The sequence below is a fragment of the Moschus berezovskii genome, chromosome 3, assembly GCF_049115385.1.
Source record: "Moschus berezovskii isolate FMDL1 chromosome 3, NW_MosBer_1.0, whole genome shotgun sequence".
Taxonomy (NCBI): Eukaryota; Metazoa; Chordata; class Mammalia; order Artiodactyla; family Moschidae; genus Moschus; species Moschus berezovskii.
Window position 1 is genome coordinate 96,167,773 of NC_142462.1, and position 24,641 is coordinate 96,192,413.

Sequence of the window (24,641 nt, forward strand, 5' to 3'; positions counted from 1 at the left end):
TCAGTTCCCCAACCAGGGATTGAACTCACCACAGCAGTGAAAGCTCGGAATTCTAACCACCAGGCAACCAGGAAATTCCTGTAGCCTTTTCTACAGAAACATTTTTATCAACACTGATCAGCTTCCAAACCTGCTCACAAAGATGTATTTTGCTCACAATGTAGCTGAAATGGTGTACTAGTGTTAAGACAGGCTGGAATAAAGGGACAATAGCAGAAGGAGGAGAATGAATCATAATGTCCCAGTTTCTTGGGTACAGGCGTGACTCCAGGCAAAATTCTGAACTATACAGAGTGAGCCTTTGGCTTCCATCCATTTTCCTTTCTGTAGCCCTTGCCCCATGTTCAAGCACTAGAGCTTCTCTCTCTAGGTCATGAAGAGTCCACTATTTTACCATGCCCCAAGCATCCCACTGGATTATTGCCCTCAGGCATCACTGTTCCTCTAAGAGACAAATTCACTTACACTGTCTAACACAAGCATTCTCCCAGCCAACACACACACACACACACACACACACACACACTGAAATTTCCTTTTCTTCAGGACTATTAATTTTGTTGTGCCTTTATAAGAGAAGTAAAATTTGAAAACATGGTAACCTCTGGATCTCCTGGAAGCATTTACAGATACAACTTGGGTTGTAACTTGAAAAGTATCACTAGTCAGTAGGATTTCAAGTATTCAATCGAGGGAATGGTAAGAAAAATCTAAAGATAGAATAAGCTGTCCTTTCTGACCCTAGTTACTCTATGAGATGAAATCCTCTAGGTTGCTCATACTTTTCACAGAATACCTTCTTTGTCTCTGCCTGAACTTCAGCAGTTTTAAAATGTGCCCTGCTAATAGTAACACTAATTACCAGAATAGGGATGGTGGAGTCTATAATGGTGGCAGTTGAAATTGTGAAGATGACATAGAAAAGAATAATCGAGGACTGTTATTGTATGAATGGTGCTTTGGACTTATGTGTTTTAAAATTTGTACACATCTATTTTTCTACACATTGATCAATTGGTTTTTTCCTTGGTTGTAGATTGGATTTATGGGTACTACAGACAACAGAGAAAACTTGTTGAAGAGATTGGCTGGTCCTATACAGGTAAATATATTAGAATATATTGAAACTCAATGAAAATTATAATTGTTTTTTGTATCTGCTCTTATATGTAAAAGAAAACTTTGTAGCTCCACACATGATTTTAACTTAACTACATGGGAATGCAGTTAATCACTAAAAATGTATCATATGCAAAATGATTGCTAGTGAATTTTCATTAGCAAATTGGCAGAATAGAGTATATTGATCTCAGACAGAGCTAGATTTGAATCTCAGATCCACACTAGCTACGTCTCCTTGGGAAAAGTATGTACCCTAATTGAGTCTCAGTTTTCTCATCTGTGAAATGGAAGAGTTTTCTGAACATTAAATGGAGTTGACACAGTGCCTCCTTGTAAATAGAAAATTCTCAATAAACTTTATCAGCTATGTTTGTTATGATCACAGTTGTTGTTATGATTAATATTAACAAATAATGATGGATGCCTTCAAAAGGAGTTTCCTGCTGAATTAGTGTGCTGAATTAATTGGAATCAAGGTTAAATGTGATTTTGTGTGATTACCGGACTTGACTTAGAGCATCATGAATAGCTGATGTTGGCTTAAAATAGTTCCATCAGAAATGATGATCAAAAACCTTAGGAAAGAAGAGAAGCTCTAGGCCTGATTGGATGAGCTTGGGTGGACTCTGGAGGGAACATAACATGCCTGATGACCATCTGAGATAGAATTCAGTAGTAGAGTTGAGTACTCATTAGAGATAAGATTGGGTTAATAAATTGGAATCAAATTAAAAGAGTTTTAACATGAATCTAGCCAATCTGTTTTATAGATGAAAGATAGCAGCACCATGAATTTTGTAGTGAGGCATGCATTTTCTTTTTTTTAATTCTTACTTTAAAAGTAGAAGTTAAAAAAAAATTCATTCAAATACAAAGAAGAATATAAAATCACTGTTTACTCCCTCCAGGTTTATCCACTAGAAAATTTGGTATATTCTTTTCAGGACAGCTTTTATTATATTATCTTTATATGCTTCTTACATAGGGTTTTGTATCCAATTTATTCTAGTAATTATTTTTGAACATTTCCTTATTTAAGTGATAATCCCTGTTGATCCTGGTACTTAATGTCTACCTAACAGTCTATGGGATAAATGTTTCATTTTTAATATTAGGTATTAGGCTGTTATAAACAGTGAATAGAAATGGCTTTATATTTTTATAATTTTTATTAAAGAATCCTTGATATACCATTACTGAATAGAAAAAAAATAAATGCTTTCAGAATTCTAGATACACATGACCTAGTTGGCCTCTAGAGAGCATGTATGTTTTTACGTATAAGTAAGTGACCACACCACTGAATAAACCAGGATTTAAAAACTGTCATTTTGAAAATCTTCACTAATCTGATATGCTTTAAAAAATGACATTTTAATTTTAATTTGTTCTGTTTGATTACTCTTGAAGTCAGGATTTTAATTTTTATTAGCCATTTGTATCACCTTTCTGATGAAATAAGTTAAATTAGAACATAGAATAATCAAGATATACATTAAAGCAGGAAAAATTGAACAAATTAAGGCGTGTCTAGCTTGTGACTTCTGTGCAGATGGGTGTGTGGTAGTTCTACATGACATTATATAGAAAGACTTGCCTTTAATTTACCCATTTATAATTATGACCTATATATAAGGACACTCTTTTTATTATTAATTTTTTAATCTTGAGAAATAAAAACAAAGATTCTCCATAACTTTGTGCAGTTTTTAATTATTTAAATTTATTATTTTGTAAAATTTTGTTTATGTTTTGCTATTATATATCCAAGGTAGTGAACATCCTCGAATGCTATTTCCTTGAGCAATTGTTTTTTCATAAAAAATAGACTTTAACAAAAAGAGAGTTGTTGGATCAAATTGCCTAGTGCTTTTAATATTGATATAATGGTCAAATTTTAGAAAATTGTTTTTCCCCACATTTTTATCCATCTCCTCACATTTCTACTCACACTCGGTTTAAAAATCTGGTCAACTTGATTGACAAAAAGTAAAATCCTATTTTTAATTTGCTTTTTTCTAATTATTTAATTTCTTGTTGTTCAGAAACTAGCAACAAGGAATTAAAGTGTCTGAATCATTGCAACCCATGGACTGAAGCACACCAGGCTTCCCTGTCCTTCACTGTCTCCATGAATTTGCTTAACTTGTGTCCATTGAGTCAATGATACCATCCAGCCATCTCATCCTCTGTCAACCCCTTCTCCTCCTGCCCTCAATCTTTCCCAGCATCCGGGTCTTTTCCAGTGAGTTGGCTCATCATATCACTGGCCAAAGTATTGGAGCTTCAGCTTCAGCATCAGTCCTTCCAATAAATATTCAGGGTTGATTTCCTTTTGGATTAACTGAAATTGATGTTTTCAGATTGTGGTGCTGAGGAAGACTCTTGAGAGTCACTTGGTCAGCAAGGAGATCAAAGCAGTCAATTACTTAATTTTTTAAATTACCCCAAGTAACAGGGTTTAGGTTAGGGTTTGGCGGGGGACGTATGGTATATAAATACTGCCTAGGGTAATGGTTAATTGAATAAAAATGGTAGACCTGAGTAACTGGTATTAAAAAAATGACAACCCACTTATTTAACTTAATTTCACCTTTGTTTTCAGTAAAAGGGTGTCTTATATTCTTTTTGAATAAATTTATGTCTTAGTTTTTATGGATTTGATTCCAGGTCCTGCTTACAGTTTTAGATGAGGACATTTTACAGATGCTTAGCTCAGGCTGAGTGCAGATTGATTCTTTTGTCTGAATTCATAGAATGTCAAAAAGAAAACAAATGAAAAAAAAAAAAAAAGCCTTTATCCAAATGGACACTTCTCTCCCAAGCAAATCACATCCAAGTCAAGAATTTTAAATATGGATTATTCAATATTAAGTATATTATCTCTTTTTATTTTTAATACAATTAAAGTTGGTAGTATTTTCAATTTCTATGCTTATTATCCCACCTGGAAAATGAAAAACTATGTGTGATAACTATAAAATTTCAGGATAAATTAATTTTAAGAGTCTTAAATTTAATTGATGACAGCTGAAGTAAATTAATTTTGACCACACTTAGTCCGAGTTCATAAAAGCTTTTCTTGTTGAGCTGTTTAGACGGTCTTCAATCTTGGAAGAAAAGACTTGCCCTTGAATGTATATATAGAATTCTATTCATGAAAGTTGCTAAGAGCATCATAACATCTGCCTGTAAGAGAGCTCATTGCTTTACCATAAGCTATTTCAAAATATCATAAACATGATTTAAATAGAATCACTTAAGCTAAGGTTGTTTCAGAAATATTATACAACTGCAATATGTGGGGAAACAATAAAAATCTCTATCAGATGGATAGAAAAACAGAGTGGAAGAAGAAAAGATATTACTCTTTCAGTTGTGTTTTTTTTAGCATAGACTATAAACAACTTTTCTATTCAGGATATATCCTATAATTATGCTGAGAAATGGCAGGGTTGGTAAATACAGTGAACAGTCCCATTTTTAAAGTTATTACACGAAGAAGGTGAGCAAAGTTTGTCACTCTGCAATGAAAGAGTGAATAGTAAATCTGAGAACGTCAGCACTAAAATCCAGTTCTTTCCTTAGTTACTTCATTTCATGTAAGGATTTCAGAAAATGAATTTCCTTCTTTCTATTAATGATAAATTTTCTATTAGCAATGCCTAAACAAAGACAATTCAATGAAGAAAGAAAAACTAAGTCATTTGGTCTTTCTTTTTTTTAATATATATCATGAACATGTAGCCCACAATGATCACGAGATTAAAATCTTCCCTATGTTTGAGTTGTTAGACCTTATCACCTTAAGCAATGAGAAGATCATCAGAAATGAATGGACTTCTACTGCTTATTTCTTAGAAGTGATCACTATTGAAATGATTTCCTGGATTTTCCTAGATTTCCTGGATTTAAAAATACATATATTCAGATGTTTCTTTTCACCATATTTTAAGACAGCTTGAAACTGGAAATTGTATACTGATATATTTTCAAGTGTTCTTAAACCCAGACATCTGTAAAATTTTAGTTAAAGGGTTGCATTGACTGCACAAGATTGCATTAGACCACACACACTAGACACTTGACTGAACACCTCTTAAGGAGGGAAGCTCTGAATGCCAAATTGATTCTGCTTCCTCAAATAGAATATCCTGTGTAAATAGTATTTCCAACAAATATATAGACTAGAAGATACTACTTATGGAAAACAAAGGAACCATAATATAAGGTTGTGTGTTGTGTGGTTTGGTGTTTGGCATTTATTTTTGGACATAGTTTGGTTTAGTAATTTTACTTCTCTTAACCTAGGAGAAATAGGTAACTCAGAAAGAAAATTTAAATCTGTGTTGAATAATGACTGATTTTTGACTCATTCGGTCATCTCTTTACATCTGGAATCTGAAAATTCTTTTAACATATGATGCTTTCCTCTGAATCATCACTCCTTTTCTTAGACTGCTTATTTCTTATTTCCAACTTAAGAGTGAAAAGGCACATTCTAGAACTCTGTGTATAGAGTTGCCTCATTTTTGTAAAATGTTATATATTTATATGCACGTAGAAGAGAAATCTGGAAGTTTATACCCCACCCTGCTGGCAGTGGTTTACTCCTGAAGAATGAGACTGTGGAGAGTCGCTGGAAGCAGGAGACCTTCACCTCTTACTGTATGCTATTGTATCATGCTCATTTTTTAAACACGCATATTCTAGCAAAAGGTTTTCAACACACTTCTGTTAGTTTTAGCTAAGAAGGGCAAGGTAGTTGGATAAGGACCCTAGCTTTGCATTTTCACCAGTCAGGACGTAGGGACTGTGCTGAGTTGAGGTGTGAGGCTGCCACAGATATCCAATCAGAGCATGAGGACTTCCTGGTCATCCCTAACTTTCCAACTGACCAGACTGTTTGCTCTGTATTTCAATTTTCTTTCAGTAAATAATTTTTAATAACACCCGGCCTAATTGTGCATGAATCAAATCAGTGTTTCACTTTGTGAAATCTCTTTGAACGATTACACTACAGATCCAAGTGATTATTAGTTGGCAGTATCTTAACTTGAGCCCAAACAGATTAAACAAATTAAACAAATTTGGGTGTATCTGATAATCTCACAAGAGGATTAGAGGGAGTTGACTTGCTTAATTGTATATTATAGACAGGTATTTCCTATCATCTATACATCTTTAAAAAGTTTAGCTAAGATGTATGTTTCCTATGCTAAATGGGATGAGTAGAGCATGCCTCATGAGAGGCTGAATAGGGTTCATTAAATAATCTAAAACTAAGAATGTATTTACCTGCAAATTATCATTTTAGGATTGAAAAAATAAAGGTGTGGCTGCAGAACAGCATTACAATTAAATAATCATTGTTAAATATATCTAAGAATAAAACAATATGCCAGCAGTAATCCCCTGTGAGTAAGATGAAAATTGCATAGATTTTCTAGGCCAGCCTCATAACTACCACTGCTGACTGTATTTGGTAGTCTTGAATGGATTGGGCAAGTCCCTTAGTAGCTCAAGATGAGACCATCTGGCTATTTCTCCTTCTGTTTGCACTCAAATGTGTGGGCTTAGTGTCTGGGTTGACCGTTCCCTTTAACTTTTCTTGACCCTTTATGTCATTCTCTGTGTTCTTTACTCTGAAATTTCCTTTTTGTGTTTTATAATATATCTTCTAGCAAAAAAGAATATTTCATGTTAATTAAAACAATTTAAGATCAGTCCACAGTTTCTGCTATCACACAAATTCCATTTAAATGTTTTCAACTTTTAGGCAAAATATTATTGCAATTATTTTAAGTTGACCTTTGTCACCTTCCTATTTTATGAAGCAGTAAAGGCTGAGTGCAAGGCTTAGTTTCCTGTTTGCTGTATGGCAACTCTGATTCTTTAAATCAAGGGTTTTCACGGAGCAGAGAGAGAAATATGTTAAGTGACTCATTTTAACATCAAGATTCTTTTATTTATTTAATTTTGGTCGCACTGGGTCTTCATTGCTGTGCATGGGCTTTCTTTAGTTAGGGCCAGATGGGACTACTCTCTAGTTGCAGTGCTCAGGCTTCTAATTGTGGTGGCTTCTCTTGTTGCAGGGCACAGGCTATAGGCACGCAAGCTTCAGCAGATGTAATGCACAGAATCGGTAGTTGTGGCTTGCAGACTCTAGAGTGAGGTCTCAGTAGTTGCAGTGCAGGGGCTTTAGTTGGTCTGTTGCATGTGGAATCTTCCCTGACCAGGGATCGAACTCATGTTGCCTGTGTTGGCAGGCAGATTCTTATCCACTGTATCAAGAAGGAAGTCGTGACTCATTTTTTATATTCAGAAAGAATTCTTATTAAGTGAAGCAGAGAATTAAATAAAATAAAAAATTCAAAATAAAAGCTATTTTGAATGTATTCAGGTATGTTTAGGACTGATTTTTTTTCCCCTTTATCCAGTGAATGTTATATATATATATATCAATGTGGCTACCTCTCTGTCCTGCTGCCTGTTAATGCCAGGTCTCTTTTTAACTATGTGGTATGTTTTGTTCAGCTAAGAGATGCCTTGACTGAGCCAAAGGTAGAACTTTTCTTGGCTGGAGTGCAGAGGATTTTAGAGGTTCTTTGTGGCCTCTGGCAAACCAGCTTCCAAACTGTGCAGGGAGCTTCTTAACTATCATAGAATATTCTGGGACACTTGAAAGCTGTCCAGATTCCTTCCTCAAACAGTATGTGCACAGGTTCCATGGAGAGGGAAGCGAACTTGAACGGTTTTTACAGGTAGATTCAGAGTAGTAGCTGATAACCTAGGGAGGTAGACTTGTTGGAAGTCAGAACTGAGAGAAGCAGTTGGGCGCCTTGGGAGATAATTACTGTGACTGAGGAAGAAGCCTGGCAGCAGAGGCTGAGTGCAGAGTAGAGCCTGGCATCAGCTGGTCCAGCTTCCCTGTGATGCTCTCAGCTGTTTACGGGGCTTCTCCCCACCTAGAGATCCCCTCCCTCTCAAATGCCTGGAGGCACTGTCCTGAAAACAAAGAGCCCAAGCAAGCTCCACCATGGGCTCCTTCTCAAAGAGCCCGAAATGAAAAGACCACCCTGGGTGTTCCCAGACAGACTCACATGAAGCCAGCTGAAGTGCAGACATCCAGTCCAGTCCAGCCCCTGCCCATAGCCCAGGAGGCAATTGACGGGCTCTTGTCTAGGAAGGAGCAGCAACCTTGGACTTAAAATCAGATTCTTGTCCACCTGGGCTAAACCTTTTACCTTAGAAGATACCACCTAGTTCTCTAATTTAACAGAGTGAATTTTGATAACAAAATTTTGAGAAAGAGGGTACCATACCTGGCCTGAGGAAACTGAGTGTGATAAGATGATAGGTACCTTTCTGATCATTCCTCTGCTCCTGTCATTTCTCCCAGTGACCAAATCAATGACGTGTAGAGCTCTGAGCCATTAACTTGATTAGTATCAAGAATAATGATCTGGTATATGTTTTCCCCCCAAAATGAAAATCACTTCATTTATTTCTCATTGTAAAAATAACACATGTTCATTTAAGAAAAATTATATATATATATATATATATATATATATATAGGTGTGGTAGGTGTGGGTTTCCCTTGTGGCTCAGCTGGTAAAGAATCTGCCTGCAGTGGAGGAGATCTGGGTTCAGTTTCTGGGTTGGGAAGATCCCCTGGAGAAGGGAAAGGCTACCCACTCCAGTATTTTGGCCTGGAGAATTCCATGGACTATATAGTCCATGGGGTCGAAAAGAGTCGGACACTACTGAGTGACTTTCACTTCACTATTTGTAGCTGTAGATTTAGTTATGTGTAAATACATAAATGTATTTATGTTTGTGGATATATGTATGTATTTATAAGCATAATATAAATATGTATAAATATTTACCTACAGATATATTTATGTAAATATATTAAATATATAAAACAAATTTATTCACACTGTATATGTATAATAGCTGAAATTTATAGAAAATGGCTATAAATCTTAATTGGAAAACAAGAAAAGCTGTATTTTAGAGCCCTTTGCCATTTGGAAATTAAAAAAATAGCAGAACCATGCAGAATCAGCATCAAAGCACATTCAAAACTTGGCACATGCCAAACTGGATTATTTCTAAACAACTAATGGCTAGTCTAGCTTTTTTACATGGGTATTTTCTTTCATATTTCATTAGCATTTATAGGAAATAAGAGCTCCTTGCAGCACTTTTTTCATAAAAAACATAGTTTTTCTTTTCTAAAAACCCCAAACTTGCACCCATACCTATAGTGCCCCATATATCCTGAAGGAGATTCTTAGGTTCAGTTAATCTGTATTAAAACGTGCAGGAGTTGACTTCTTATTGATTCTTTGACTTGCCTTCTACCTAGATGTTATCATATATATTCCTTGACAAAGGGAAATTTGAAGTTTTGAGATCATTCATTTAATGAAATCGTACTTACTGGGTGCATAACATGAGCCAGACACTTTGTCATGTTCCAGGGATGTATTGAAAAACAGAAGCAGTTACAATCATGCCAATTACAGTGATTACCAAGTGTGACAAACGCCCCTATGGTAGACTGTGCTGACCCAGGCCTGTGGCTCCCACATACCATAAGGGGTTCAGGGGAAGCTCTCGAGTGAAAGGGACTTTACACTGAAATAAAACTTAAGTAGGAGCTAACTAAATCAACACAGGTGAAAGATTATTGCGTGCAAAGAGAGCGGCCGTGTTAATCTGTGGGCAAGAGAGAAATTGCTATGCTTCCGGTCTCTCTAGTATGCGTCTTCCATGGATAGAAAAATAGGAATGTGATGAGAACATTCTTCAGTTCAGTTCGGTTGCTCGGTTGTGTCCGATTCTTTGAGACGCCATGGACTTCAGCATGCCAGCCTTCCCTGTTCATCACCAACGCCCAAAGCTTGCTCAAACTCATGTCCATCAAGTCTCTCTTGCCATCCAACCATCTCATCCTCTGTCATCCCCTTCTTCAGCTTTCAGTCTTTCCCACCATCAGGGTCTTTTCCATGAGTCAGTTTTTCCTATCAGGTGGCAATACTTCAGCTTCAACATCAGTCCTTCCAATGAGTATTCAGGACTGATTTCCTGAAGGATTGACTGTTTGGATATCCTTGCAGTCCAAGGGACTCTCAGGAGTCTTCTCTAACAACACAGTTCAAAAGCAAAAATTATTCGGTGCTCAGATTTCCTTATATTCCAACTCTCATATTCATATATGACTACTGGAAAAACCATAGCTTTGACTAGATGGACCTTGGTTTGCAAAGTAATGTCTCTCCTTTTTAATATGCTGTCTAGATTGGTCATAGCTTTTCTTCCAAGAAGTAAGTGTCTTTTAATTTCATGACTGCAGTCACAATCTGCAGTCATTTTGGAGCCCAGAAAAATAAAGTCTGCCACTGTTTCCATTGTTTCCCCATCTATTTACCATGAAGTGATGGGACTAGATGCCATGATCATAGTTTTCTGAATGTTGAGTTTTAAGCCAACCTTTTCACTCTCCTCTTTCACTTTCATCAAGAGGCTCTTCAGTTCCTCTTCACTTTCTGCCATAAGGGTGGTGTCCTCTGCATATCTGAGGTTGTTGATATTTCATTGCACCTTCATACAGTCCAGCATTTCTCATGATGCAATCTACATATAAGTTAAATAAGCAGGGTGACAATATACAGCCTTGATGTACTCCTTTTCCTATTTGGAACCAGTCTGTTGTTCCATGTCCAGTTCTAACTGTTGCTTCTTGACCTGCGTACAGATTTCTCAGGAGGCAGATCAGGTGGTCTGGTATTCCCATCTCTTTCAGAATTTTCCACAGTTTATTGTGATCCACACAAAGGCTTTGACATAGTCAATAAAGCAGAAATACATGTTTTTCTGAAACTCTCTTGCTTTCTCCATGATCCAGCGGATGTTGGCAATTTGATCTCTGGTTCCTCTGCCTTTTCTAAAACCAGCATGAACATCTGGAAGTTCACGGTTCACATATTGTTGAAGCCTGGTTTGGAGAATTTTGAGCATTACTTTACTAGTGTGTGAGATGAGTGCAATTGTGCGGTAGTTTGAGCATTCTTTGACATTGCATTTCTTAGAGATTGAAATGAAAACTGACCTTTTCCAGTCCTGTGGCCACTGCTGAATTTTCCAAATTTGCTGGCATTTTGAGTTCAGCACTTTCATAGCATCATCTTTCAGGATTTTAAATGGAATTCCATTATCTCCACTAGCTTTGTTCATAGTTATGCTTCCTAATGCCCACTTGACTTCACATTCCCAAAAGTTTGGCTCTAGGTGAGTGATCACACCATCGTGATTGTCTGAGTCATGAAGATCTTTTTTGTACAGTTCTTCTGTGTATTCTTGCCACCTCTTCTTAATATCTTCTGCTTCTGTTAGGGCCATACCATTTCTCTCCTTTATTGAGCCCATCTTTGCATGAAATATTCCCTTGGTGTCTCTAATTTTCTTGAAGAGATCTCTAGTCTTTCCCATTCTATTGTTTTCCTCTATTTCTTTGCATTGATCACTGAGGAAGGCTTTCTTATCTCTCCTTGATATTCTTTGGAACTCTCAATTTAACTGGGTATATCTTTCCTTTTCTCTTTTGCTTTTGGCATCTCTTCTTTTCACAGCTATTTGTAAGACCTCCGCAGACAGCCATTTTCCTTTTTTGCATTTCTTCTTCTTGTGGATGGTCTTGCTCCCTGTCTCCTGTACAACATCATGAACCTCCATCTATAGTTCACCAGGCAATCTGTCTATCAGATCTAGTCCCTTAAATCTATTTCTCACTTCCACTGTATAATTGTTATGGGTTTGATTTAGGTCATACCTGAATGGTCTAGTGGTTTTCCCCACTTTCTTCAATTTCAGTCTGAATCTGGCAATAAGGAGTTCATGATCTGAGCCACAGTCAGCTCCCAGTCTTGTTTTTGCCGACTGTATAGAGCTTCTCTATCTTTGCTGCAAAGAATATAATCTGTCTGATTTCGGTGATGTCCATGTGTAGAGTCTTCTCTTGTGTTGTTGGAAGAGGGTGTTTGCTATGACCAGTGTGTTCTCTTAGCAGAACTCTATTAGCATTTGCCCTGCTTCATTCCGTGCTCCAAGGCCAAATTTGCCTGTTACTCCAGGTGTTTCTTGACTTCCTACTTTTGCATGCCAGCCCCCTAAAATGAAAAGGACATCTTTTTGTGGTGTTAATTCTAGAAGGTCTTATGGGTCTTCATAGAACTGTTCAACTTCAGCTTTTTCAGCATTACTGGTTGGGGCATAGGCTTGGATTACCGTGATATTGAATGGTTTGCCTTGGAGACAAACAGAGATCATTCTGTCGTTTTTGAGATTGCATCCAAGTACTGCATTTTGGACTCTTTTGTTGACCATGATGGCTACTCCATTTCTTCTAAGGGATTCCTGCCCACAGTAGTAGATATAATGGTCATCTGAGTTAAATTTACCCATTCCAGTCCATTTTAGTTCGCTGATTCCTAAAATGTCAACGTTCACTCTTGCCATCTCCTATTTGATCACTTACAATTTGCCTTGATTGTGGACCTAACATTCCAGATTCCTATGGAATATTGCTCTTTACAGCATCGGACTTTGCTTCCATCACCAGTCACATCCACAGCTGAGTGTTGTTTTTGCTTTGGCTCCATCTCTTCATTCTTTCTGGAGTTATTTCTCCACTGATCTCCAATAGCATATTGGGCACCTACCAACCTGGGGAGTTCATCTTTCAGTGTCCTGTCTTTTTGCCTTTTCATACTGTCCATGTGGTTCTCAAGGCAGGAATACTGAAGTGGTTTGCCATTCCCTTCTCCAGTGACCTCATTTTGTCAGAACTCTCCACCATGACCTGTCTGTCTTGGGTGGCCCTACTTGGCATGGCTCATAGTTTCATTGAGTTAGGCAAGACTGTGGCCCATGTGATTAGATTGGTTAGTTTTCTGTGATGGTGGTATTCAGTCTGCCCTCTGATGGAGAAGGATTTTTGAAAAGCTTTCTGATGGGATAGACTGACTAAGGGGGAAACTGGGTCTTGTTCTGATGGGTGGGGCCATGCTCAGAAAATCTTTAATCCAATTTTCTGTTGATGGGTGAAGCTATTTTCCCTCCTTGCTATTTACCTGGTGACTCAGCTGGTAAAGAATCTGCCTGCAATGCAGGAGACTTGGGTTTGATCCCTGGGCTGGGACGATACCCTGGAGAAGGGAAAGGCTACCCACTCCAGTATTCTGGCCTAGAGAATTCCATGGACTGTATAGTCCATGGGGTTGCAAAGAGTTGGACACGACTGAGTGACTTTCACTTCACTTCAAACTATGGTGGAGGTAATGAAGATAATGGTGACCTCCCTCAAAAGATCCCAGTCATGCCCTGCTACAGTCTGTGCTCCCAACCCTGCAGCAGGCCATCACTGACCCACGTCTCTGCTGGAGACTCCCGTACACTCACAGGCAAGTCTCCTGTGGGATCACTGTTCCTTTCTCCTGGGTCCTGGTGCACAAGGTTCTGTTGTGTCTCCAAGAGTTTCAGTCCTATATAAGTTCAGGCAGCTCTATAGTGGGGTTAATGGCGACCTCCTCCAAGAAGACTTCCACACCAAGAGCCCCTGTCCTTGCGGCAGACCACTGCCGACCCGTACCTCCACAGGAGATGCTCAGACACAGCTCTGTCTCAGCCTCTGTGGGGTCCCTGGGTCCTGGTGCGCACAAGGTTTGTTTGAGCCCTCTGAGCTTCTCTGGCGGGAACGGGGTTTGATTCTAAACGTGAATTCGCACCTCCTACAGTCTTGCTGGGGCTTCTCCTTTGTCCTTGGACATGGGGTATCTCCTCACAGCCGCTCCAGTGCCTACAGGGGTTTTTCTGACTTTGGCCGTGGGGTATCTCCACCTGGCGGGTCCAGCGAAGCGCAGCCGCCGCTCCTGACCTTGGACGTGGGTTAGTGGCACCTGGTACGTCCCTGCAATTTATTTCTGGCATGAGTGAATAAAGCTGGGATATGATAGTGTTTTCATTTTACAAGATGAAGTCACCCGCCCAGATTTAAAAACTGAGAAGACTGGAAACTTGAACATGGGGCTTGACTCCCAGTGCTCTTCTTGAGACTCCTTATGGCCACATCTGAGTCTTGTGTTTCAGTGATGTGGGTAACAACACAGAGCTGTTAGATTTCTTAATTGTTGTGTAAATATTTTTTAAAATGCTGATTCCAAAGCCAGTGTGTTTGATATGGTCCTTTTTTTTTTTTTGCTTTATGCATGTATCTTTTAAAATAATATATTAAGAGCAGTCTCTTCTGAAAAGTGAAATTGTGGGAGCCTTTTGTTTTCATCTCTGCTAGTCCATGTCTCTGGAGACATGTAGCCGAGTTGGGGAAAGGGGGCTTAAAGTGTCTAATTAGTATAGTACAGTATAAATTTATTTAAATTAATTTTTTAAAATTCTATGTGTGATGAATGAGTTGTTTTGCATCAGAGAAAGTCTTCTGCTTCATCGTATGTCCTCATTTCATATAATGATCAAATGGTTTATGTGTCTGAGGGCCTTGTTTCTGGGTCTCTTCCTACTTGACTGAAGCAGAACTTCTTTACTGATCAGTAAAGTCAGGAATACTGTGTTAATCATTAATATCCTTAAAAAGCAGGTAATAAATTTAGTGTGGAAATAGATACGATGCTCTTAGAAGGATAAGCATATCACGGTCCACTTGAATTTTACCCGAACTCGATCTAGCCAGGATTCCAGGGAGGGCACTTAAAATCTCACTCAACTGGGTTTTCATCTCTGCTGTAGTGCAGTATATTCACTTTGCATTCATTTCACAGTCAGGATCATTATCCTAGCTCAGTGAGAACCAATTTCTCATAGTTGATTGTCTGAATTACTGCCAACTCAGTCACATTTTCTACATCATTTACCAGAAAGTATAGTTTTTTAAAACGTCAGAACAATTTATGCAGGTAACCTGTAGCCTCACTCTGCCCTCAGAATGTGCTTCAGAGCAGTCATCCGCTCCTGGAGCTCAAATGCTTCTGCAGATTGATCGACAGTGTTGCTGACCTGTAGATCAAAGGATCCCCCATTCCACTTCCCCATTTTCTAAGTGAGCTTCTATAGACATGAAAGAGTTCATTCTCTGCTGTGAGGAGAACAGTTCTTTAGAGTGCAGTGTCTATTGTTTCCTTTAGAAGAATAATTACATCTTTAATTTCTGTGGATATAGTGAGGAAAGCCAGGGACATATGTATGGGGCTTTGGAGTAGATCTGGGGAGATAATTCTGTGACTTTTAATTATTATCCTTTACCCTGCATGTGTGCGTGTTTTGGTAAATTTATAAAAACTGTTCCACTGTTTTCATTTATGGTGATTGAGGTTGCTTTTTTTAATGCTTCAACACAAGAAAGAAGGTTTGATTTAAAGTCCAAGTCCTATTGACATGTTTTTATCCCCATCAACATTTTTTAAAAGTAAATTGAGTGGAAAATTAAGTTTGGGCACATGATGCAAATTCCTCTAATGTGTCTGATCTTTGTTTAATCATTGATGAGTTATTACTGCAAGATGTTTATATAGATTAGATACCGCAGAGATCTAAGGAACTGTATTTATCTGATCCTAACTAATATTTGACATTAAATAGTCTCGTCACCTTCCAGTTTCCTAATGCTAAGCAATTAAACAGCAAGCAGCTGTTGGTCAGATAAGTATTAAACTTTCCCAGTTATATATGTATACACACACACAAGTTTCTCGCCATATTTGGTCTGTGTTAGAATAGATTACAAGACATGTTGAAATTCACATGTCTTAGGAGGATTGTGTGTTATCGGTTATTGCTAAAGTTATCTGTTTAATAGTATTAAGATTCTTGCTAAATTATCGCAAATAGTTGTTTATTGTATAGTTGCTCACAGTATGTGAAGATCCATCACCTAAAAATAACTTTTTGTGACTATATGAAAGTTCTCCCTATTTAAATAGCATTAAAAATAATACGGCTTACTTCACTTGGTATAATAAGCTCCAGTTTCATCCACCTCATTAGCACTGATTCAAATTATACAGTGAAGTAAGTCAGAAAGAAAAACACCAATACAGTATACTAACGCATATATATGGAATTTAGAAAGATGATAACGATAACCTTGTATACAAGACAGCAAAAGAGACACAGATGTATAGAACAGTCTTTTGGACTCTGAAATAAATAAATAAGTAACATTAAAAATAATAGAATGCTGGATTAGTATGGGATTCCATTTTCTTAATTGTGTTGTTCCTAAGCTTTTTTGATAACCCACTCCAGTATTCTTGCCTGGAGGATTCCATGGATAGAGGAGCCTGGTGGACTATAGTCCCTGGGGTCACAAAGAGTTGGACACAACTGAGCAACTAATACTTTCACTAAGCTTTTACATTTTTCTCCTTTTTTGAAAATAAAATTGCCAAAGCAGCAATTATAATAATAAAGCTTAATAAGAACATTAAACAGATAGCTTATAATCTAAATCAATGGTTCTTAAACTTTGGTGTGCATCAGAATTACCTAAATATTACAAAATTAATCTGAAATAGGATTGCTGGGTCTGACAGAATTCTGATTCAGTAAATCTGAGGTGGAGGCTATAAATTTAATACCTAACAATTCTCAGGTGATTTTGCTGCTGTTGTTCTGGGGAACCTCATCCTGCCATTTCCAGAGTCTAGATCATTCTCTCCTTGCATGGCCTTAATTTGGGGAATAAATGAATAATAGAGTAAAAAAGAGAAAGCACATGTTTGAATATATTTATCCACATGGAAGTGCTTTAGCTCTCTTTATGTGGTATATTGACTTGGAAGAATATTATTATTGCTTCTGTTTAACATATGATAACATTCTAAATGTTATTTCAAAACCTGCTGTCTGCATCAATAATGAGAGACGGTAAGCTTTTGAACAGTTGTTAACACAACTTCCATTGATGTGCTTATTTAGACAGGGCATCTTTACCTGCCTGGCTGAGTCCAGTGAGAATCCCTCACTAGTGAGTCTGGCTGCAGGCCATCTTTACCTTGAATTACTACTCTAGAAACATTTATTTCTAGTAATTGCCAAGGAAAGTTCTTTTTCATAACCTTTTAAAAATCATTTTCTATTGACCTGGTTCCAAAAGAGCCTGGGTTCTAATGCTACCCGAATGGTATTATTAGTTTCTGAATTATTTTTTCTTTTCTTTTGAGTTTCCAAATTCCAGTCTTGTAGTTCTCCTAATATTGGAGTGGGTTGCCATTTCTTACTCCAGGGTATCTTCTAAACCCAGGGATCAAACCCACATCTCCTGTGTCTCCTGCATTTTCAGGCTGATTCTTTATCGCTGAACCACGTGTGAAGCACTAGTTCTCCTAAAGAAAAGTGAAAGTCGCTCAGTCGTGTCCAACTCTTTGCATCCCCACGGACCGTAGCCTGCCAGGCTTGTCTGTCCATGGAATTCTCCAGACCAGAATACTAGAGTGTGTAGCTGTTTCCTTCTCTAGGAGATCTTCCCAACCCAGGGATCGAATCCAGGTTTCCCACATTGCAGGCAAGTTGTTTACTGTCTGAGCCCCCAGGGAAGCCAAGTTCTCCTAAATTATATTTCTAATAGCGATTTCCTCCTAAATATTTTGGCTGTTGGTAATGTAATTTAATGCTACCTTCACAACTTGACAAGTAAGATTGAAGTTTTTCTGGATTTTTTTTTTTTTTAGTAAATGTTATCCATTTCTTTCTTCAGTAGCTGTTTCAAAGTAAGTAACTCATATGTTTGTCACTTTTCAAGTCACTAATGGTAGCTCAGCTGGTAAACAATCCACCTGCAATGTAGGAGACCCTGATTCAATTCCTGGGTCTGGGATAGGCTACATATCCCTTCTGATATTCTTGGGCTTCCCTGGTAGCTCAGACAGTAAAGAATCCGCTTGCAATGCAGGAGACCTGGGTTTGATCCCTGGGTTGGGAAGATCCCCTGGAGAAGGGAACAGTACTCACTCCAGTATTCTGGCCTGGAGAATTCCATGCACAGAGGAGCCTGGCAGGCTATACAGTCCATGGGATCGCAGAGTTGGACATGATTGAGCAACTTCCACTTTCAATGTCAACCATACAGAATAAATTATTTTACTGCTATTCATACAAATTATATTTTCCATCACTGGGCTGCATTTTGTTTGGAATTCAGTCTCTCATTCTTGGGAGGGGGCAATATTTTGGAAAGTTTTAAAACTTGTCCATAGAAATTGAGAGAAAAAAAGCATCTATCAGATCTCATTATCCCAGCAGAAAACTTGTTTAAAATTCTTACAGTGGATGATAGAGCCTTAACTTGTTAGATAATCCACTTCATTTATTTACCACATTTTAATCAAGCACTGCTTATTTGGCAGCAGAAAACAAGCATCTCTAGGTAAAGGAAGGGACTCCTAGTGAGTTAAACTTAATGCTGCATAAAGATGCCACCTCATTCATGAATATTGTGTACAGTCATTTTAGTCTGTTATCCCCTGGACACTCTCTAGAATTATACAGATTAACTTTATTCAAGTCATGTGTGTGTGTTGTCATGTCCGACTATTTGCTACCCCATGGACTGTAGCCTATCAGGCTCCTCTTCCATGGGATGTTCCAGGCAAGAATACTGGAGCGGGTTGCCATTTCCTCCTCCAGGGGATCTTCCCGACCCAGGGACCAAACCCAAGTATCCTATATTGCAGGCAGATTCTTTACCGATGAGCCACTGGGGAAGTGCATTCAAGTAAATAAACAACTACAAAATTTGTAAGGCCACACCATTGTCTTAATTTAAATAAATGTTAGTTTTGATAAATTTTTTGAATGGAAAGTTTGGGGAAAACTTTTTTTGAAATTTCCTTTTGACTCAATTTTGCCCTTTGGCTTGGGAGGAGTCACAATATTACCCCAGGTGATAAAAAAAATTTCAATTAAGCCTTGCTTAGACTCAGTCAATGTTGGAAAATCCTAAAAAACTACTGAACACAATCTAGTTTTCACTAAGATCTATAACCAGGCTATCTACTGTTGCTTTGCATTCTGAAGCTCCCTTCATTCACACCCTGGTGACAGTGGGTCAAGTATAACATCTATATCCAAGTCCAGTGCAGGGAGAAGATATTCCCTCTCCCTTGTTAGCCAGGGGATATCCCTCCTGGGTTAAAGACAACTGCTTCTATGGAACCCTGAGAGGAATGCTAGACTTAGTCACGGGGTCATTTTCTCAAAAGTTTGGAAGAAGCAGCTTATCATTTTGGTCAAATTTCAGGTACTTGCAGAATAGAATTCAGTAGGGATCATGTCCCAATTATGAAGTCTCCTGTACTCATTTAGCGTTCTGCACCCCACCAACCATGCATGTACTATTAGATGTTGGTCAGGAATCTAGGTGAATAGTGACAGAGAAGCCAGAGAAACATTCAGACTCTAGTCTGATTATGAGTGGGAAATACTTGTTAGAGGTCTTGAATTTGAAATGAGAATTTTCATCCTAGTCCGAGAAGTGGGGAAAGGACCTAGTGATTACCTATAAATACCTAAGGAACTATTCACTGTTCAGCAATCTGAGGATCTCCATATTCCTGTGTGTAGTGGTGGCCTTGGGACTTACATGATGAGGGAGAACGTGAGTCTGTCAGGGAATTCAAAGCCTCCCTCCTGGGAGCCTGTGGAATGGTGGAGTTGTTTCTATCCTATGCTAACCCTAAAATCAGTTGCCATGGCTCTTAATCATTTCTTGGAAAAGAGACTGAACATAAAAAGAAGCAGAAAAGTCACACAGAGTCTCCTTTAGAAATGGTGTCATCCTGAAGATTTAAAGATATTCTCTTGGTAAGGTTGCACACTGAAAAGACCACCTTAACCCAGCAGAGTAAAATGGAAAACAACCCTGAGTAGTGGTCCATAGGATTCCTGTTCTTCAAGATAAGAGTCCCCAAATCCTAGTAGATAACTCAGTGTTTCCCATATAGAACCTTGTAACTTCCCTGGTGGCCCAGTGGTTAAGAGTTTGCCTTCCAATGCTGAGGATGTGAGTTTGATCCCTGGTCAGGGAACTAAGATCCCACATGCAGCAGGGCAATGAAACCCCCGTGCAGCAACAAAAGATCCTGCATGCAACAATGAAGACCCAACACAGCCAAAAAATAAATAAATAAATAAATATTAAAAAGAAGAACCCCTGGGACCTCTGAGAAATGGAAGAATCAGGTTTATCTTTACAAGTCAAATCAACTTTGAGAGTTAAGGGGGGCACTGAAAGGCTAAGGGAGCCACATGGGACAGATGATGCTATTCTTGAAGGGTTCTCAAAACTTCAGCCTGCAGTCTCAACCCTCAGCATTGGCACACCCAGTGAGCACACCTCACTTACCAGCTCTCTGGATACACAGACTGACTTGGCCCTTCCTGAGATAGTAGGATTGATCGGGTGGGGAAGCAGTTACTGAAAGGGGGTAGTTTGAGTTCTACTCCCTTGAGTGTTGCCAGCCTGCCTAGAAAACATGATTTCCTCACTTTGTGAAGAGTCTAGTCTAACCTGTTTCAACTTCGTTCAGTTTTTTAGATGTTCATCCTGGCTAATCCTAGTCTTTTTGTATTCTGCCTCAATCCCTATAATCTGACATACAGGTTGGTTTCTTCCTGGCCTCTTACCTACCGATGTCTTGCTAACTTTGTGACTTACTGATCCCCACACCCTACTGTCATGGAATTCAGAGTAGCTTATTTTTGCACTACAAATGTGATACTCTGGTTGCCCTGGTTAATTTATTCTTGAAGAGTATTGGATTTCATAAGGGTGCATAATAACTGATATTTTTGTACACAGTTTTTCTTGTAAAAAGAAGAGATAAAATTTAAGTAAAATTATATTTCAAGAGTGGAGATGTCTCTATTTTTAAACATATTCAGAGTTACTTAACAAAATTGCCTTGGCAAGGGTGTAATTTAATCTAATTAAAAACCCTGTATTACTTTCACATCTCAACAGAATATCACAACACGTGTAAATATTACTTAACACAACTGCTTATAGATTATATGTGTATAGTTGCTAAGTTATGTCTGACTCTTTGCGACCCCATGGACTATAGCCTGCCAGGCTCCCCTGTCCATGAGATTCTCCAGGCAAGAATACTGGAGTGGGTTGCCATTTCCTCCTCCAATATAATATATATGATATGAGATATTCTTATAGTAACACCCTAGTGTTTCTAAAATAACTTACGACTGCACCAAGAAAATTGATAATGTGAAGTTTTCATTCAAGCAACATTACTGAAGAATACGGCTTTATTAGATTTTACCCATAGTTAATCAACTATATTTGTTCTCTTTGGTTTCATAACTTCTTATTTTTATATAACAAAACTGTTAAAATAGAAGAATTATCATTTAACACAATAAGCCTGTTTTGGCTAACCAATGAAAGCAAAGTGCAACTTTTGTGGTCATCTGAATTTTCAGATTTGTCATATTTCTCCATTCCCTCAGAGACTGTGAAGCTGGTGTGCCTTGACTCAAAGCGAGTCCCTGAAACTGCTCTTTGGGCACCATTTCTCCTAATAAACCCCTCACGCACCTCCAGCTGCTGCCCTGAGCGCCATCTTTTTTCCTCAACAGGACCTGCCTTTCAGGCACACCCCAGGAATTTCCCAGTAATCTGCTCTTCCGTTTATCAGCCTTTCATCTAAAGCCTCATACGTAGCTATCTGTCCTTGACAACTTCATCTCTAAGTACCTGTTCTCAAATATTGTTTTCCTGATCTAATGAGCTGCACTTGGAGACAGTAATAGGAACTAATGAGTTCACAGGAGCCCTCTCAGGGGAGATGTCACACTGTCTTCTTAGGATGAATCCTTGAAAGAATAATTTCATAAGAACTGCCGGCACAGTGTCAGTTTGTAAGGGAGATAATTTTGATCAGCAAGCCTTTTTATGCCTTTCAAATCATACCAGATAAAAGAATAGTTTCATTTTCATTACAGTAGAATATTTTGCTTGTTATCTCATGCTTTAGCAGCTTTCTGGAAGCCATAAATCAAGGAAGTTATGACTGCGTTATAGTTTCTCTAAAATTTGTTGCTCTGTTTTAATGTGCTGAGATTTGTACACTGAGATTAAAAACATGGGGGTACATATACATCATTTGAGGCTTTGGTTGAAATAAAATTGTAATCAACCTTATTGTCCAAAAGTAGGGAGGTAAATAAACTGCACGTGTCTGTGTGTGTGTGAAATAAGTTATCATATATCCATGCTATGGGATATTATCCAGTCACTTTTTAAAATGTGGCTTATGCTGAGTGATCTCCAACACATTATTGTTTAGAGGCAACAAGCAGGTCATATCGACATATATAACGTGACTCTCATTTATGTAGAAAAATAAGAAGATAAATGATTACAGATATGTGCATATATATACAAATGTAAATGCATAAACAAAGAACTGGAGGTCTTCCTCTGTTTTTCCTCTTCCCTTCATTTCCCTTTCGTTGCATTTTTTCCTATTTCAATCTTAAAGCCATTAGGATATAGCATTGTGTACTTACTGCTATATCTAAAATGGATAACCAACAGGGACCTACTATATATCACTGGGAACTCTGCTCAATTTATGTAGCAGCCGGGAGGGGAAGGGAATTAGGGGAAAAATGATTACATGTATATGTATGGCTGAGTCCCTTTGCTGTCGGCATGAAACTATCACAACATTGTTAATCAGCTGTACTGCAATATAAAATGAAAGGTTTTTTGTTTTCTGTTTTTTAAAAATCCATTGGAAGGGGGCAAGCAAAATAAAAGTTTGCGACAGTGGAATGATCAACCAAAGGTGGACTAACCAGGACAGTGTTAAGTCCAGTGAGGAGGGCATCCACTCAAGATGATGGTTTGGCCAAGGGAATCGGAGACCTGTTCAAAGAGAATGTCGTATAGGAATGTTGGATTCAACCAGCCATAGATTGAAAATATTCAGGGAAAAAAATCCAGAAAGTTCCAAAAAGCAAAGCTTGGATTTGCCCGGGTGCTGGTAACTATTTACATAGCATTTACGTTGTATTTACAAATATTTATGTGACATTTACATTGTATTCAACATCATGAGCCATCTAGATATGATTTTAAATGTATGGGAAGATGTATATAGGTTATATGTAAATATTATGTCATTTTATGTAAGGGAGTTAAGTATCCATCAACTGTAGTGTCCGAGAGGGTCCTGGAATCAGTCCCCCATGGATACTAGGGGATAATTTTATATACCAACTAGTTAACAAGTCTTACATTTTTTTTAAAAAAGGGACTAGAAGGTGAAGAAAGTTATGGAGTTTTTTACAGTTTTCCTCTATAGTCATATAGGTTGCTCTTTACACTGAGAATATATGCAAATTTTACTTGTTTAATAGAAAATAAAAGGAAAGATACTGTCACAGAGCCCACAAATATATGCCTGTCAGAGCAGAAATGAGATTACACTAGTTTCAACTACTGCATTACCTCTAGTTTTAACTGAAAACAAAGATAATTGAATTGGTAATTCTACATCGAATTTATAGAAACTTTTTCTATAGAAGTAGTTTGGGTTAGAAAATAATACATGGGGCCTCATAAATACATCATTTTATTTGAACTACCCTTTATTCAAGTCTGCCAGAAATTCTAACTTAAATAAATGAGAGTAGGATGTTGCAGTAAAAATCTGTTTTGTAATCCTTTAAGATTCTGCTACTTAACCTCTATTAGAATTTTGTTTGTGAGGCCAAATCCAGACAAAACTATAAATTGGTCTGTCGTGGTAGCATTACCATTCTGGATTCTAAATAAGCGTTTTCTTTTAATGCACGTATTGAAATTTCTTACTATGACAAACTGGGGCACATGAAATGGAGTTTCACGCTCCACTGAACTGAATTCTCTGCAGCTGCTTAGAAATGTTTGGAGAGTTTAAGTGGATTTATTAATCTTAGTGACCCTGTTTCCCCTTACATTTGTGAAATACATATTGCTATATATTTTAGTTATTCAAAAATGTGAATTCATTGATCTCTCTGCCTGCTTGAAAGACCATTCATGAGAACTAAGAGAAATGATAAATGCTAATAAATACAATAAAAAGAATAATTGTAGGTGATACTTACCAATTTATTTAGTACTAGTCATAGATACAACAATTGACAGAACAGATAAGGTACTTGCTCTGATTAGGCTTCCTTGCCATTAGGGAAAGAAAAGCAAATAACTAAACAAGATAACGACAGAGTGTGAGAAGTATTTTCAAAAGAATAAGCAGTGATGTGATAGACTACAGCCTAGCAGAAGTGGGAGGGCCTTTCTAAGAGGGGGATGTTTCAGCTGAGATATGAAGGAAGAGAAGGAGACTGCCAGTGAGGAGAGAGGTCAGCTTTTCAGACAGGAGCATGGTGAGTGCAAAGGAGTTGGGACCGAAAAAAAAAAAGAGTAG

At 37.9% G+C, this 24,641-nt stretch overlaps 1 protein-coding gene across 3 annotated transcripts in view; it reads left to right on the plus strand.

Moving 5' to 3' along the window:
- Window positions 1-24,641, plus strand: part of PTPRZ1 (protein tyrosine phosphatase receptor type Z1) — a 200,944-nt gene that overhangs the window by 59,472 nt on the left and 116,831 nt on the right. For all 3 annotated transcript variants that reach the window (XM_055421178.2, XM_055421179.2, XM_088834645.1), the window contains exon 2: window positions 1,037-1,102. In XM_055421178.2, coding sequence (XP_055277153.2) covers window positions 1,037-1,102 — 66 coding nt within the window. The remainder of the gene's footprint in view (window positions 1-1,036; window positions 1,103-24,641) is intronic.